The sequence below is a fragment of the Serinus canaria genome, chromosome 5 (genome assembly GCF_022539315.1).
Source record: "Serinus canaria isolate serCan28SL12 chromosome 5, serCan2020, whole genome shotgun sequence".
Lineage (NCBI taxonomy): Eukaryota > Metazoa > Chordata > Aves > Passeriformes > Fringillidae > Serinus > Serinus canaria.
In genome coordinates this window covers 18,313,672-18,330,284 of record NC_066319.1, presented here as the reverse complement: position 1 = coordinate 18,330,284, position 16,613 = coordinate 18,313,672, and the positions used below count along the sequence as shown (strand labels likewise).

At 40.7% G+C, this 16,613-nt stretch overlaps 1 protein-coding gene across 1 annotated transcript in view; it reads right to left on the bottom strand.

The window, feature by feature from the left end:
• LRP5 (LDL receptor related protein 5) overlaps positions 1 to 16,613 on the bottom strand; it is a 134,495-nt gene that overhangs the window by 79,096 nt on the left and 38,786 nt on the right. The window contains exons 3-5 of the mRNA XM_009102172.4: positions 9,992 to 10,189; positions 6,279 to 6,475; positions 4,451 to 4,582 (exon numbers count right to left, since the gene is read on the bottom strand). Coding sequence (XP_009100420.1) covers positions 4,451 to 4,582; positions 6,279 to 6,475; positions 9,992 to 10,189 — 527 coding nt within the window. The remainder of the gene's footprint in view (positions 1 to 4,450; positions 4,583 to 6,278; positions 6,476 to 9,991; positions 10,190 to 16,613) is intronic.

Genomic DNA, 16,613 nt, shown 5'->3' with positions numbered 1-16,613 from the left:
TTCTCCAAAACTGTGGCAAAATTGGATGCTGCATTTGTCATCTGCTCTTTGCATGGCATGCAAATACATCTATACCTCAACCACCCTTATGCCTTCTTACCAAGAGGCCTCTCACATCACTTTCAAACACAACAAAAACAACAGAACCATGACCTTTCCCAACACAAATGGAAAAACAATATATCAGAGTAAAATTAAAGCTCCAAGAAAGATTCCAGTGTCACAGAAAGGCTTGGCTTGTTCTGGTTTGTGTTTTTATGTGGAAGCAAGTAAAAAAAAGGTTCCTCTTAACAGAGATTTAAATTTGGTCAGAGAGGAATTTAAATATGTAAAATGGATCAAGAATTAATGATACCCAGGCCATGTGAAATTGCTGCAATGAATTTGCATAATGAGTAAAGTAAAATTCTATAGCAATATTGAAATATTTTATCTATATACTGCAGCAAGCATTACATATTTAATGAGAAGCAAAACAAAATCCTGAAAAATATTTTTTTTTAAACTAGGGGTCCAGAAACTTCCAGAAGCTGCATGGATCTGGACTAATTCTGACACAGTGTAGCTCTGAGTGTCCTTGATGAAGTTAAAAAATAGAATAAAAAAGAACATTAGCTCAAGTCCTAGTTTATCCTACTTATTAAGCTTCATAGCCATAGAGCCAAGCTAGTAAAGACTTGGGAGGGCAAGGTGTGGAATATTGAAGATATTTTGCAGGTATCAGCCCTGGATAATAGGTTTTAAAATGCTATGCAATTAATTCTAGTTCATATACTTTGACTAACTTTGATATCAGAAAATTATGTGCAGTGAGAGTAAAAACCTTTGGGAAAGCAACTCAGACAGGCAGAGGGGATTTAGGAAGTCAAGTGACCACTTACAAGAAATATATCCACTTAGAAAAAAGATGAGGCTTTTGACATTCCTTTAGAAGGCCTGCAGTGATTGCTGTGTGCCAGTGACACTGAACACAGCAGAAAGAAATTATCTATTTTCCAGAAACATCAGAGAAACATGCTGCTGAATGCTGTTTACAAAAACCAGCTCAGTCTTGGAAGGATGCAGACACATAGCTGCTGCACAGGAGACTGGGATCAGGGTTTAATCACAGTTAGCTGGCAAGAAGCACAAAAAACATCTAGACTTCCCTGAATGGGACTGACCTGAACCACATGGTCAAGCCACAGAAGGAAGGAAAAAGCAGGAGGAGTCATCCAATATTCTGAGACTGCAGCTTCGCCCAGCAAAGCAAAACAAACCTGCTCCACAAAGGCAGAACAGGGTACAAAGACCCAGCTCCATTTCATCTGGAAACATTCCCTTTAAGGGGTACAAATTACACCAGAGGTGCACCAGAGCTGGAGAGAGAAACAGATAAATTCATGTCATTCACTGTGCACAATGAGAAGCATGAGGAAGGTCAATCTGCTCAGAAGAGGTGACAGGTATCACCTGCAGTATCTGCCCTGCCAGGGAAAAATGGAGCAAATCATTTACTGCTGGAGACAAGGCAGTAGCCATTAATACATTTGTCTTTCTCACAACACTACAAACTACCACTGACCCAGAGACCTAAACTAAATCCTAGGAAGGGAACCCCAGGAGAGGAGAAAGAACAGCTTCTTGAAAGGAGACATTGCACACAAACAGAAGGCACATGAATCAAATTAATTCTGTTCATAAAGAAAAAAAATGTGATCCTTAAGCAATGAAAGCAAGAAAAAATTCAGGATAGTCCTAAATCAGCAAAATTACTAAAAGAAGGTCCCCAAGCTTGTGAAACTTCCCCCCTTTTGCTCTGCTTTTAACTGGCCTATTTGCTGGTAGAATTACACAACCCTTCTAAAGGACTGCAACCAAATTTTGATTCCTTTCTCAAATATTCATGCAGTTGCTCAAGTCAGCTTAGGAAAGGCTTTCAAACAAATTAACAAAATAAACAAAAACCCAAACAAAACAGAAATCAAGAAAACTACCTAGTCTAAGAACTACAGCTCCATTTGGAGACATGAAATTTCACTAGTCGGTTATTCCTGAAGGTTACAAGGTGTTATCAGCTCCTGCAGAGCAGGCCACTCTCCACAGGCACAACCAGAACCACCAGACTCTGACAGCCTTTACAAACTGGGACTTCATTACCTTCTATGCCAGCAAGATTAGGTTCAGACACCCATCTAAAATCATGTATTTGACACATCCAACAAGACCATAGTGGTCAAACACAACCTCCTACGTCATTTCAAAGACCAGAGCTTGAACGTTCACTTTGCTAGGAGAACGTGGTCAGGAGCAGCTGATTTACTTTCGAAAGTTATAACTTCCTAGCTTGTTGATATGGGAACTTCAAGGTAGTGCAGAGCATTTCAAGCCAAAAGAGGAAAACAAACTTAGCACCACGGGTCTGCAAAACAATAAATTTACCTGCACAAAAGGCATACACATTGCCAGAGGAGAACATACACTTGATGCCAGTTGCTATCTGTCTATCCATCATCCATTATTAGTGATGGATATTTACTGTAAAGGTAATTTTTTTAAATTTATTCAGAGCAACTCTTTAGAATCAGAGAGAAAGCAATATCATATCAATTATTAGTTTAGTCAAAGTATAAAAATCCAGAGCTTCAGAGTTTCATTACGTACAGGTGTAACTCAGCAAGGCAAACACTGGCACAGCCTGTCCTTGAATTCATATTTTTTGTTAACTACCTAGGCCCTTTACCATTTGCAAAGAGCTACAGAGTGCTCTCATCTGAACATTACCAATGTGTGTATACTTCAATATTCAATAGAGCTAAAATAACCTAAGCACCCCAGGGCTCTTCTGCTCAAGAATTCTTTCTGACAGTTATATACAGAAATAACATTCTACAGTTATATTAGCACCAGTAAACTCCCCATGTGGACAGGGATTTTGAGAACAGAATGCTTTTCCCTTCTGCAGATAAAGCCCCAGCAGCTTTTGTGAGATTCACTTAGCAGCCAGAAATCAAAGCAGATCATATGCCCAAGTGACTCTGTACTTTTGCACCTCTGCCCAAGCCAACAGGAACAAAGTGAAGAGGTGGTCAACACCCGTGGGTCTGCAGCTCCTGCCACAACACCACTACAAAAGGCTCCTGTGGAGAGCAAAAAGTCAGTTCCTTGCAACCAAGGAGTTAATTAGCAAGATGGGAAAGAGAAGCATATGGATGTTGGCATAAGGCAGACAGTGCAACAAAAGATGTGGAGCTTGGGAAAGAAATAATCCATAAAACTGACGGAAAAAGCTACATTCTTATGCAAAACCAGATTTCCTGTTCTCATCCCACTTTTCTGCCCTCCTTTGGCAGACTGTCTGGCCTGACAATGGAAAGGTGAAAGCACAGTATAAGCAGTTGGTCCTGCTTGTGCTATCTGCCAAAATGCCAAAAGCAGGCTGACCTTCATTCCCACTGCCAGAAACAAGAGGTCAACATGAACGTCTGAAAGGTTGTCCTGAGCATTCAGTGAGGGGTTTTTAAAAGCTGTGAAAGGGAAACTTTCCAAAGCTGGAAGGAGTAAAGGGAAAAGTCTCTTAGCAGCTGCAGAACTACCTTATAAGCCTTTCAATTAGAGTAGGATGAGCTAATAAAACCAGCTCTTAAACCCTGGAGATTCAGTGTTTAAATTGTGCTTCTGGTTCACAAATGAAAGGCATCTCTTATGCATGCTCTAGTACACAGAGGAATCAAGCCACATCAGAAGATGATTATATTATTTGACTAGACTCAAAAGCACACTGGAGACAGGCAGCAGAGTCAGCAGAACACTCTCCAAAACCTTGCCTCCTAGTGCTCTATCACCCCATCAGTGTTAGTTGCCTGCTTTTCTAAGATTCATCTTTAAAAAAGACTTCTCAATCAATGAAAAAAACAAGTTTTCAAGGTATGCCACAAGGCTCCTTCAACCTGTGGATACCAAATATGCATCTAGTTACACTTTCTAATTAAAAGATATACTCTAGCCATTATTCTCTAAACAGCTTTTAATTGGTGATATACAACCCTCTCCTACTTCTCAGGAACAGTATTTTCTCAGTTAACAACTCAGCCACCACTACTTTATCACAGACCTGCTCTGGAGAATGAATGGCAGGGAGCAGAAGTTTCTCCACTGTCCAAATGGAAAGATGTCCTACATTAACTTACTTATAATAAAATCCTTCAGCAATGAGTCCCACATACTTCTTCACTCCTACAGAGAACTGTCAACCCTAAACACAGGCAAAATTCTCTGATTTCTATTACAAGGGATTACTTTAGTTCATAAAAACCACTGTCTTTGGTAGCTTGGTGGAAGGTCTGTATGCAAAATGACATTTCGGTTTATCAGGCAGCTCCTCTCAACTCAGTTCTTCAAGGCTCAGCTCCAAAGCAGTGAACCCAAACCACACCAACACTGTGACTGTAGAAGAAAGCCAAGTTCCTACCTGCTTTGCAGGTCCTGCCATCGTCTTCCAGCTGCACACCAGTGGGACAGGCACAGCTGTAGAAGGGGTCCCTTGGAGACAGGAGGCACAGATGGGAGCAACCGCCGTTGTTCTCCTCACACGGAGTGTGAACTTCAAGAAACAAAGCAGATTTAGTCTAATTTTTCTAGAAGCCCATAAGCTCTGTTTTCTCCGTGAGGAAGAAATTACAGATCCCAAATGACTGGCATAAGCTTTAGTGCTAAAAAACAGAGGAATGACAATATAAAATACTTGATTTCCCCCACTCCCCAGCATCTTAACTCTAGGGGCACCTAAACTGAGATGTATGCAACTGATGGGATGATCAGTTCAAGGAAAGAAAAGAAAACAACAATTTGTACAATTCCTATAGTACAGGACTGTTGCATGTACAGGACAGGGATGGACATATGACAACTGTACACTCCTTTCTCTTGTAGATGGGGAAAAGAAGACTGTATTAATAAGTAATAAGAAACTGTATTAATAAGTAATTATTGGTAAAAATTGCCATTTCTAAAAAATACTTGCAACTTTTGCAAGATTTCTGCAAAACTGTTGTTTGAGTCATCATCTGAACTACTTTACGTTACTTTAATATTAAAGCACAAAATGTCTGGCTAATTTGACTTTTGTTACTTCCACTGACACTCAGAGAGAAAAAAAAAAAAAAAAAGGTGAGGAAGGAATCCAAGCCTGATCTTAATGAAGACAATGGCATCTGAGCTATTTTCAGCATATGCTCTGTGTGCTCTGTTTTCTTTGTGGCTGACTCAAATACTATGACCCAAGGCTGGGACATTCCTGGAGCTAAAAGCAATGACAAGAATTCAGCACAGACAAACTCTTATCTGGGGCTGTGAGACAGACCAGGGTGCTGTGCATACCCAGTAACCTCAAGGAAAACTTGCACATGTTCCATCCCCAAGATGATCTCCAAACTCCTTTTGCTTACTTTCAGGCCTGTTTACTCACATTCTATTAACTTCATTGGAATAACAAACGTTATGTTTAGGGAAGCAGAATTTACAGCTGGCATAAAGAAAGAAGCCAGTCCAAATGGCAAGAGTGTTTCCTCTGGACAAGACTTGATTCTTCCCAGAGCTACTCAGTTATATACATTCTACAACACTGATTTTAAGTCCTATTTTCACAATCCTAAAAAAACTCAAAACCTCCAAAACCAGCTGCCACATGGAATCACAAGAACATACAAAATATGTGCAGCTCTACTCAATTTTCAATACTCTACTTCCTTTGAAGTAGCACCAGAAAATATATAGAAAAATAGAGGCACATGTGTGTTCACATGAAAGCTCAAAACTAAAACCCTTCCATACTAAGATGTGCACAAACTATTTGATCTGTATTGAAGACAACCATGATCAAGTTTGGACTGCAAAAACGGCACTTATAAGTACAACACGAACATTATATATTTTGTGGCAATTTTACTTATTAAAAAAAAAGTAATTATAAGCATTTCTTACAGGTGTCTTTAAAGCAATGACATTAAAAAGATGCCAGGTAAGTTGGTACCATTCTTGTTCAAATATTCCAAACCAAAAGAAGTCACTGGGTACTGCACTGGATTTTGCTACCACCTGGGCCAGCGAGTGAGTTCAGACCAGTTTGGGCCGGAATACTCAAAGCAAGGCACAGGATTCAAGCACTTCTACCTTCAGCAACCAATCCCTTGACAAGTGTGCAGAACTCTGAAACTCCACACTGAGCACCCTTCTGACTGAGACTTTCCCTGGCAGAGAAGCAGCAGCCAAGCAGGGGTTTGGGGGCAAGCAGGACGTACAGTAGGGCTGCCGGTCGGGGCTCAGGACCTGGATGTCCATGGGCGAGTAGAGGGCAGACAGGATCTCCCTCCTCTTCTCTCCCGTCCGTTTGTTGCAGGCGTGGATGGAGCGCGTCTGCCAGTCCGTCCAGTACAGAGTGTCCCCAGACAGCGTCAGGGCAAAGGGATGAGTGAGGCTGCCTTCAACCACTTTTTGCCTTTTTGGGAGAAATAGTAAGAATTAAAAAATTGATTGCTTCTACTTGTTACCGCACATGAACGAATTTGGCTCTGTAGAAACTCATGTAGGAACTGTCGTCTTTCAACAAATTCATGGGACCAAGAGATTCACCTGGGGATAAAATTGACAAGCAGACTGAAAAATGTAAAATAAGGTTTTACCCCTTCATAGCAATAAGGACACAAATATATCAGGTTTCAGAGCATCAAAGTATCTGATTCAGAATCTACACTGACCCCTTAAACTCCTTAACTTCAGGAGCTGTGCAAATACCCAAACACAAGTGACTTTCCAAGGAAACTTAGGTCCAAAGAGTGCTCCTCTGATTATAGCAGTATATGACATCTTTGCCCAGAACTTCAGTTGCGCTCAGTCTTTTCTTCTAACAGAAAAAGGCAGAAATGACCTATGAGTCTCATTAAATGACCCCCCTCTTAAACTTTGTCTGCAGCAGGAGGAAGTACTTTTCAGATTAATTTTTAATGTAGAGCAAAGGTCAGTTATACTTTTCCTAAAACTAAATATTTATGATTAATACAAATCTGAAACATTTGAAGTGGTTTTTCCATGACATACAGCCACATCTCCAAGAACTAGATGTACTGGAAGCCGCAAAACACATGACATTTCCAACATGTTTTCAAAGAATCCCAAAATTTATACCAGTTGTAATAAATTTAGATTTAGCAGTTTCAAAGATAATAATTAAGTCAGAGAAAAGACACTTGACAATTCTTCAGTCAAAACACTAGGTACTCAGTTTTCACAAAATCCATGCATTTTATGTATACACAAAGGTATGCACACACCTTCCAAACCAGTGTTGTGACACAGCCAAGCATTATTTAAAATTTTTCATCATATGACTTTGAGAGAGTTGAAGTCTCAGTGTCATCCTGAAGGAAAATAAGGAACCTTATTTTCTTATACCTCTTTTAAATTTGCATTTAATTTTCTTTCCCACTGAAGATATTTAAGGAAAACAAAAACCAGCTAACATTTGGCAAGGAAAGGACTCGGTTTCATTTTGAGCAGCATAGGTAATTACCTGCATTTTCCAAGGTAGAAGGGAATAAAAAACACCCCCAGAATTCTTGATATATATTCAGACATGGATGAGTTTGAAACAGACTGACACATGCACAAAAGTACCAGCATATACATGAGAAAAGAAAATGATTAATAATCTTTCTCTTCTAGAGATAAAATTGAAACTGTTGTAAAAACTCTGGCTAATTACCACTACTTCTTACCATAAAACACAGCAGAATAATCACAAATACTAATTTCATGTCCTCTTTCCACTCTCACTATTGCTCTTTCCTCTTGACTAATAAAAGCAGTGGCTGTATCCTAATATTGTAACAGCTGCTTTCCACTATGTATTGCCCCTATTTCCATCATTCTTAGATATCAAGTCTCCCTTTCTCCTGTAATTACATCCCTTGAAATAGTTCCAGAAAATGTGGTTGCAAATTGAAGCTTGCTAAGAGGCAGATTGCTCCAGTAACATTAATCCACCACACGGAATGCAAAATTCCTTTTTATTTAGATTTTGAGGTAATCCTGAATGGGTTCTGGGATGGGAGGGGTGGAAGCATTTGAAACATCACAGATTTCTTTATTGACATGGATGAGTGAAACTTGCTTCATGTTTAAGGAACAGAAACAACTTCAGAAGGTACCATCTAGTCTGAGCCCTTACTGAAATGCACCTTAACACCAGAATCCAGGAGTCCCAACTTCACAGACATCTGTTTCAACACTGATCAGCAGGATGGAAAAGGGAATAAATAAAAATTTCATTTTAAAGGAGTTATGATTAAGATGAATCTTCATGGCATTTTATCAATATCCATAACACTTTCAGAGTTATTATGCTGGACAATACCTAAAAGTTCACATGCAGTCAGACATCAGGAACCTCCAGATGCACCCTGTACAGGGATATTCTGAGCTCAAGTGTGCATTTACATGCTCTAGCACCTGAGTAAAATATGCAAGAGAGCCAACTTTTTCTTAACGCAAAATACATTCTTTTTTCCTAAAACACTATTTGATTCATGCAGAAATCCAGCAGAAATCTGTTTGGGAGGTGGGGCATTGATCTATCACAAAGTAATTTAGATAGACTGCTGGAATTAATGTATTCAAAGTCTTACTCCCTTTCAGGTGGCTTTTCTCTACCTTAAAATGAGCAGAAGAGATTTTAGTTGCCAATTACAACTTCAACATTTACACACACATGCAAATAAAGTCTGTGCAATTTGTACATGCATGAAAACCCCAGAAACAGCCTGGAAACCTCAAACTCTGCCACTCGCCCCCAAATCAGACAAACATATTCATGCTGAATCATATGAAAATCTTTCTTTCTGTCTAGGAACCTGCAGCCAGACTTGGAGCCACCACTGCCTTCCACAAAGGCCTTTTCCCTCGTCTCCACTCTGGACTGTCAGTCAATACTTGTCACTTACTACAATGCCACCATTATCCAGCTCTTACACAGTGCTCTCAAAGGAACTTGAGAGTGTTTTATAAAGGATGTCACTATTGCTATTGCTCTTTTATGACTGTGAAAATCAGGCACAGAATGCAACTCAGTAAAAAAAAATGAAAAACAACATGGAAATTTTTTTGGGGGGGAAGGCACATTATTCTATTACACAGAAATGCGTAAAATAGAGCTCCTCCAACTTTTCACCAAGGGAAAACAATTTTATTGACACAGGCATTTAAAATGTTATGAAATCATGAAAATGTCATTTAAAACTACCTGAAGACCAAAGCCAGACAACAGTGCAGAGATTACTTTGGCAGGACATTTAACTGCATGTGACATTTACCCTTCAGGACCAACACACGCTGCACAGGATTGAAGATGCAATCTCAAATGCCTAAGTCTGCCCTGCCTGAAGTGTCATTTCTCCATGTCTACAGAAGCCAAAACTTAACAGCACACTTGGACAGCAGCCACAAAAAAACTTCCACACTGTGCTTTCCAGCAAGCTTTAGGAAACTCTGCTTCCTAACTGCTTGTTGTTTGAAACAAGCCAAAATTGGTTAATTAATAGGCATGACCTAAAGGACATTTCTGGATGGGGCCATGGACAAGTATGTCTCAATGTGTATTTCTTGTTGGTAAAAAAAACATTAACAGTACTGTAAAACCCCAGTCACAAGTTAAGTGTTACACTGTCTAGGGTCAAGAATAAGCAACTCCAACTATTTTTAAGACAAGTAAGAGCCTAAAAAAGAAGAATCCTGCTGTACAAGAAGGCTGTGAACAGTCTATAGTGAAATACTGATACAGTCTTACTCTTAAAACAAGTTTTATAGTATGTGAGGTTATTTTTTGCAAGGCTATTAAGAACTGCATTTAAAAAAAGGTATTTGCATTATTTGAGACTACTGGAAAAAAAAGTCTCATTTCAAAATGAACACAGAAAGTGAGAAATAGCTTAGACCTTATTATAGACCAAAGAGAGCTTACCTAAAGGAGCCATCCAGATTTGCCCTATGAATGAAACTGAGTTTTGCATCAGCCCAGTAAAGTTTCTGCTCGTCGAGGTCTATGGTGAGTCCATTTGGCCAGTAAATATCAGAATCAACGATGATCTTGCGCATGCTGCTGTCCATTCCTGCCCGCTCTATCCGGGGCGTCTCACCCCAGTCCGTCCAGTACATGTACCTGAAAGAGACACACACACACGTGAGGCCACAAGACAGGCTGGGACAGCAGCTCTTTGCAAAGCCTCTCATGCTGCAATGGTACATTACACACAGTACAGACACCAGTGTTTACTCCCAAAGCTTTTACACACTTATTAAAGCAAATCAAGCCCCAGGCTCACAGGGCACAAAGTAAGTCCTTCATGAAATCTTCTCACAAGCTTTGCCTTTGTGTAATGTATTTACCATTCTCTTCCAATGCTGAGCAGTACCTGATTGTTATAAACACTCACAACTGAGTATCATCCTTACGTGGTCAGTTACTACAAGTTAATATCCTACAGCACATTCTGAGGCAGCTAATTACCTATCCAAGCAGGCAATGACCACAGCTTAACCTCCTTTTACAGATCCACAGAGAAAAAAAAGAATAAAATCAAGTGTCCTGAAATTTGTTTCTGTCAAAAAACAAATCATGAATCCATGAAGACTTAGAAAGACATTAAATTTTTGGTTTTTCCCCCTTTCCCATCCATGTCCCAGTTTCCCTGTCACTCCACCTATGGGCAATGTTAAGTAGCCTGAATAGACTCACAACAGATTAACAGCAGGTACCAACTGGAAAGGACCAGATCAAAGTGTGGCAAATCACACAACATCTGCATGAAAAGCTGAGATTGTTACAAGAGTTGCAAGAGAAATGGGCTGGTGAGAAGAGGACAGCCAGTTCACAGCTGGTGAACATTACCCAGCACCACATACACAGCCTGCGAGTTCCACATGCAAACACAGCACAGGCAGCTCCTAGCCCAGCTGCCTCAGGGTGCTCAGAGAAACACACTGCTTTCCCAATGCCATGACAGCCTTTTGGGCCATGGGTCTGTGTGAGAAAGCCTTTGCCCTGAGGAAGCTCTCAAACATAACCAGGGATCTGTGCACTGGACCCATCACCTCCCCAGGCTCCCCACACAGTATTGGATCAATAGGAGCACCAGATGGGCACCAGCAGGGCAAGAGCACCGAGCTGCATCTAAGTCCTCCTAACACTGGAGCTTCAGAAAAGCATGGTAAAGAGACATCTATTCAGTCCTGCACAAAGCTTAGCCAGATGTTTCATAGCCTGGCTTATCTCAGACCCTTAGCTCCCCTGAGAAGACAGCACTCCCTGTGCTATCACAGCAGGAACCACGAAGGAAGTAAACAAATGGGGATTGTGAAAACACATGTATACAAAAAAAGCTTTAGGCGTTATTTTATGAGAGAGAATGCTGTCCACTTCAGGGATGATGTAGGGACTACATTTGTAATTGCTGTCATGTTCCTCTGCAGGGGGATCTTGCTCTCCCCTTCACACAGCAAGATCCATCCCCCTGCAAACTGCAGAGGCTCTGGAGCTGCTTTACCTGCAGCTGGGCCATCATTTCAGCCAAGGAGGAACAGGCAGCTCTACAGTTATCACCAGCAAATGTCCCTCACAACACACTTAACCTTAAAATGCTCTGATCTCCATGTGCATCCTCCACCCCAATTTAGGCAGATCTCCAGTTCCAGGGCAGTCACAGCACCTACACAGCAGCATATAGAACCATGAGCAGTTTACCCCACTAAAGAGGGGAATATAGATAACCATGCAGATAGAGACAGACAGGTAGAAATTGCTCACTTGTATCACAATCCACATACACCCGAGTGTGAAGTCAAACAAGTTTTCTAGTTGAAATAAAAGACTTCCATGCAGGTGAGTCCGGAGGTTTCTGAGACAGCTCACATCAGAGTGGCTGAGGCACAATCATGTCCCCAGATGCCTTCCCCAAAGCTTCCTCAGCTCCAGCAACCAGGACAGACTGACAGCTCCTGAAAAAGCAGCAGCAGTAGCTGAGAGCTGCCCCAGTTCAGAGGACAACCTATGAATGTAAATTGCCACTCATTTTGGTTTTCCTTAACAAGTCAGCCTGTAATTTGCGGCAACTCAGACTGTGTGGGGAAGCAGCTATTGACAAACAACGAAAGACAGAGAAAAGCAGACATAAAAAACCTGTCTGCACAACCAGCTGCTGAATCACACTGTGAAACTGATATGGCCAAATACTCAATTTTGGTCAGGTCAAATCAGTTGTCTGATCCAGCTCATCTGCACTAGCTTGCACCACCTGCATCCAACTCGACAGGAATAAAGACAGACAAAAGATAGACTGTTGAATGAAGAAAAACATGGCTATTAGAAGTGACTTTGGCCATTATCATTGTGGCTATTGAAATTTTTAAGTGCAGACTAAAAAGGAGCTTAGACCAAAATTAAAAATGCCATGAAAGTTACCTAAAAGAAAAAACAAAGGAGACAAAACTAGCTAAGTCCTGTTAAACCCTTAAAGCAGGTTAAAAGGATGAGAAAACATCCCTTAAATTATCATGGAACAAAATTCCTGTCCTCAGGCCTTCCATTTCAGCCTGCACTCTCAATGCATTCAGATGAAGGGAAAAAAATATCTGTAAACCAAATGGGCCCTCATGGCTTTTCTATGATATTAAAGGAGCTCCAACTCAAGAGGCTCTTCCCAAAAAACAGTGTTGTTTAATTTCATAGGTGATGTGTGTTTACTCTTGGCCTCACAGAGACTGCTGTACAGAAGTAGTACTTTCAAATTCACACACAAACTTGTCACAGGAAAATTGCATCTCTACATTTCAGCTCATTAGCAGGCACCAAGCTCAATATTGCTCAAAGGTTTAATAATGCTGTGTGGTATTAGCAAAGCAGCTGCACCACAAAGGAAGGGTCAGCAGGGTGAAGATGCACTTAGACAACATGGAGAACAATCTGAATGCAGGCAGCCTTCCATCAAAGCACTTCTCTCTCAGTTGGACTTTTCTAAAGCAACATACCCTGTTACCACCTTGTCCTGACAACAGGGCGTCCCTGCAATCCCTCAAGTATCATAAAGCTGATCTTCCCAGTGAACTATTCAAAGTATACTGAGCCTCTGCACTAATCACACACCTCAAGAGGTAAAGGATTCCTTCCCTCTGTGTGCTCCACAGAATCCCATGGTCCATCACAGGAGCACACACCAAGCCATGACCTGGCAAATAAATTTTTTCCTCCTTTTCTAAGAGGTTTCCGTCCTTTCATCAGGCAGCAGGTGCTGGATTGCCAAGAATTTTAGGAAATTTGCCCTGGTTTGGGGATCTCTCAGCACATAAAGGCCCTGAATCAGGAGTCTGGAAATCAATGTAAGAAGCTGCTCCTACAGCAGGACTGATCTTCTCTAGTCTAAGTGAGCCCATTTAAAACCAAACCACTGCCAATGAAGCACTTCTTCCCTAGTGCCCACCCTGGTGTTGACATCAGCATTCTACAAGAAGAAAAAAAAAAAAAAAAAACAAAGAGAAAACCCAAAACCTTCCAGTTCCATTAGCAAATAATCAGTCTTCCCAATGTTTGTGCAGCAGTGCTGCTTAAACAGAAGGAGCAAAGAATGGCAGCAACCAGCCAGCTGAAGCCACCTGTGAAGCTTGCCCAGAGAAAGAGGCATTTCTCATCAACTCCCCCATGGCAAGTCGCTCACCTTTGAGTCTGCAATTAGCTAGGGCAGTCCTTTCCACCCCTCCTCTTCCACCTTTCTCTAGACTAACACCTAGGCTCTTTTGACATTTTTTTTTTTGCAGCACAAGGCACAACAGAGCACTGGACATGAGACTCTAACAAGCCATAAAATGTCATGTTTTAACTGCATGCCTGTAAGGGATCTTCAGGAACGCTCAAAGTGTCCAGTTCTCCCTTTTTTTGCCCTCTTCTATTTTGAGTGACAAAGCTAGTTCAAACTAAGGTAAAAACAATGTTCTGGCTGGAACACAGAGTAACCTGAAGACAGAATTTTTTTTTGCACAAGTTATAAATCCTAAAGAAAAGAAACATCCATGGTTATTATGGAAAGAATGACACAAGCTTAGCTAAACCAGCACTGCAAACTTAACTGGAACAGTAATAAGAGAAATTTTTGGGGCAGAGGGAAAGCCTCCTTGCTGTGATTTGTGATGAAGAAAAGGACAAACGATCCTTGAAATAAACCATGGATCTGATTAAAAGTATTAGTCTCCTGTCAAAAGTAATGAAATCTGCTTGCAATAGCTGGTTCATCAGAGAAAGAGGAACACAGGAAAAACAGTGGAGAAATTTAAGATTTTAGTCAAATCCTGAAGTAATAATCAGGACTTAGAGCTTGCATCTTGCAAATGCCTCCAGTCTAGAGGATCAATTCTTTCACAAAAGCAAACACTTTTGGTTGGAGCTTTATGGGCAGGGGAAGAATATGGCAAAAAGCTCCAAGCTGCTTCTCAGAGAAAGGAATCAATCTGCATGTTTCAACAGCTTATAAGCAGAAGTGATTTTGATTCATCCTCCTTAATTCAGGAGCCTGGAGTGATAACTGACACATTATTGGGGGGGGAATTTCCTGAATTTTTTTTACCTCAATATAAAACAAGCACTTTCAAGACTGGGGTTTTTTGTTTTTCAAATAGAACCTATTTTCCAGGGGTCCAGCATATTAACAATCCCTATCATTTTCATTTCACCATTTAAAAAAGAAACTCCATATTTAGCCCGGATAACATTCCAGAAAATAAGTAGACTAAGCAAAGAATCTCAGTCTGGCACTACCTGTGCTATTATGCCTCCCAGTTTCTGAAGCCAGCTGAAAAGATGCACACTGAATAACAATGAAGAGCCTAAGGCAAGCATTTGGGTAGGTTTTTTGTTTGGTTGATTTTCTTGGTGGTGGTGGTGTTTTTAAATGTAAATTCCAGAGTTTTAAATACCCCTGGGCCAGGGCACGCTGTCACAATTGTAAGAAACTAAAAATATCAAACCCAGTATCTTTGTACACATTAGATCGATCACATTTCAGGACTGGCATCTGAGGAGTTTTATATCCTCCTTGCATTGCAACAGGTCAACTAAAGTCTAACAGCACTGAGGCCTGTCAAAGAAAATGAAAACATGAATTCCTGAAGAGCTAATGAGAGAAAAAAAGCCCTAGTGAGCAAAATTCACTGCTAAGCAGCTATTGCAAATCAATACCCTTAAAAAAAAGTAACCAAGCAGCACTACAGAAGTTCTAAACAAAAAGCACACTTTGGACAAACTTGTGGATTACTTTATTTAGTTCTTCAGAGATGCTTAAGTGTTTTCCCCCCATCACTGGTTTTAAACCTTAACTCCAGACTTCCAAGGCAGAAAGGAAGGAGAGGCAGGGAGAAAAAGAGACTTATGTCAAATAATAATTTCACAGCACTTGCACCAATTCTGTCCCTAAACTGATCTGCTGCACCACTTTGCTACACCAAAGAAACGAGCTGGAACAATGCAGAGCAGAAGCCAAAGCTCCATCAGAGCCATGCTGTAAATGTACACTGTCTTCTGAACACAGAGCCCCCAGCAGTCCATCCAGCCCAGCAGCCAGAAGCACCAGAGAATACATAAAATCCAGTTACTGCTGTATAGCTAAGCACATATATGTCATGTGTTACATATATTACTAATATGTAAGCTCTATATGTAAGCTGCAAGCTTCACAACCAAGCTTTCTAGTCAGAACTTAAATGCAATTCAACTGCAGCCAACAAAGCCCTGGGTTTTGGCATATAAACTAGCACACTGAATCAGGGCTTAAATGGTGTTTCCCCCCTATCAGAAGAATGGGACTGAAAACCACCTTGCAAAAACAAACAGATTTTGAAGTTGGCAAACTGCACCCCAGTGGGGTTTTTTGCTGGCTTTGTTTTTGGGTTGGTTTTTTTGGTTGGTTGGTTGGTTTGTTTTCTTTCCCCTGCTTAACTCATTTTAAAATTCCAGGTGCAGGACCAAAACCAGGATGAAGACCATAATTCCCCTCGGTCTTAAAGCTGCAGGTCATTTCTTATTTCCCAGTGCTTCGTGTCTCTTGTCATCATTTTCACAAAGATTAGAAATCAGGGCTGTGCCCTCCAAGAGCAGCCAATCAGCCATCTGAGCTGGAAGGTATCACAGACATAATAAAAAGCAGCCAACGTTGCCCAAACACTTTTTCCATCTCCCAAAATGCAGTACAGTTGCCAAACCTTACATAACCTGCTTTCACAAAAGGGGCCAGTTGTACAGATGATATAAATCAGTACAAACTTCTCCAATTTCAACAATGCTCTTGAACTTATACAAGCCCATGGCACAAAACAGGAGTTTACAGGAAATTGCTATGAAGTTTAGATTCCTGCACATTTAAAACTTACTTCCCCCACCCCACCTTTAAAGCTACAAAAACTCCACTGTGAAATTAAATATCCCCAACTGTTTACAGAAGAAAAGAATGTCTACCTCACATAGCATTAAGCTGCAATTACTTTTTTTTTTTTTCAAATTACCTTTTTTTCTTTTTTTCAAGCACTGAATTTTGAGACCTGGATGT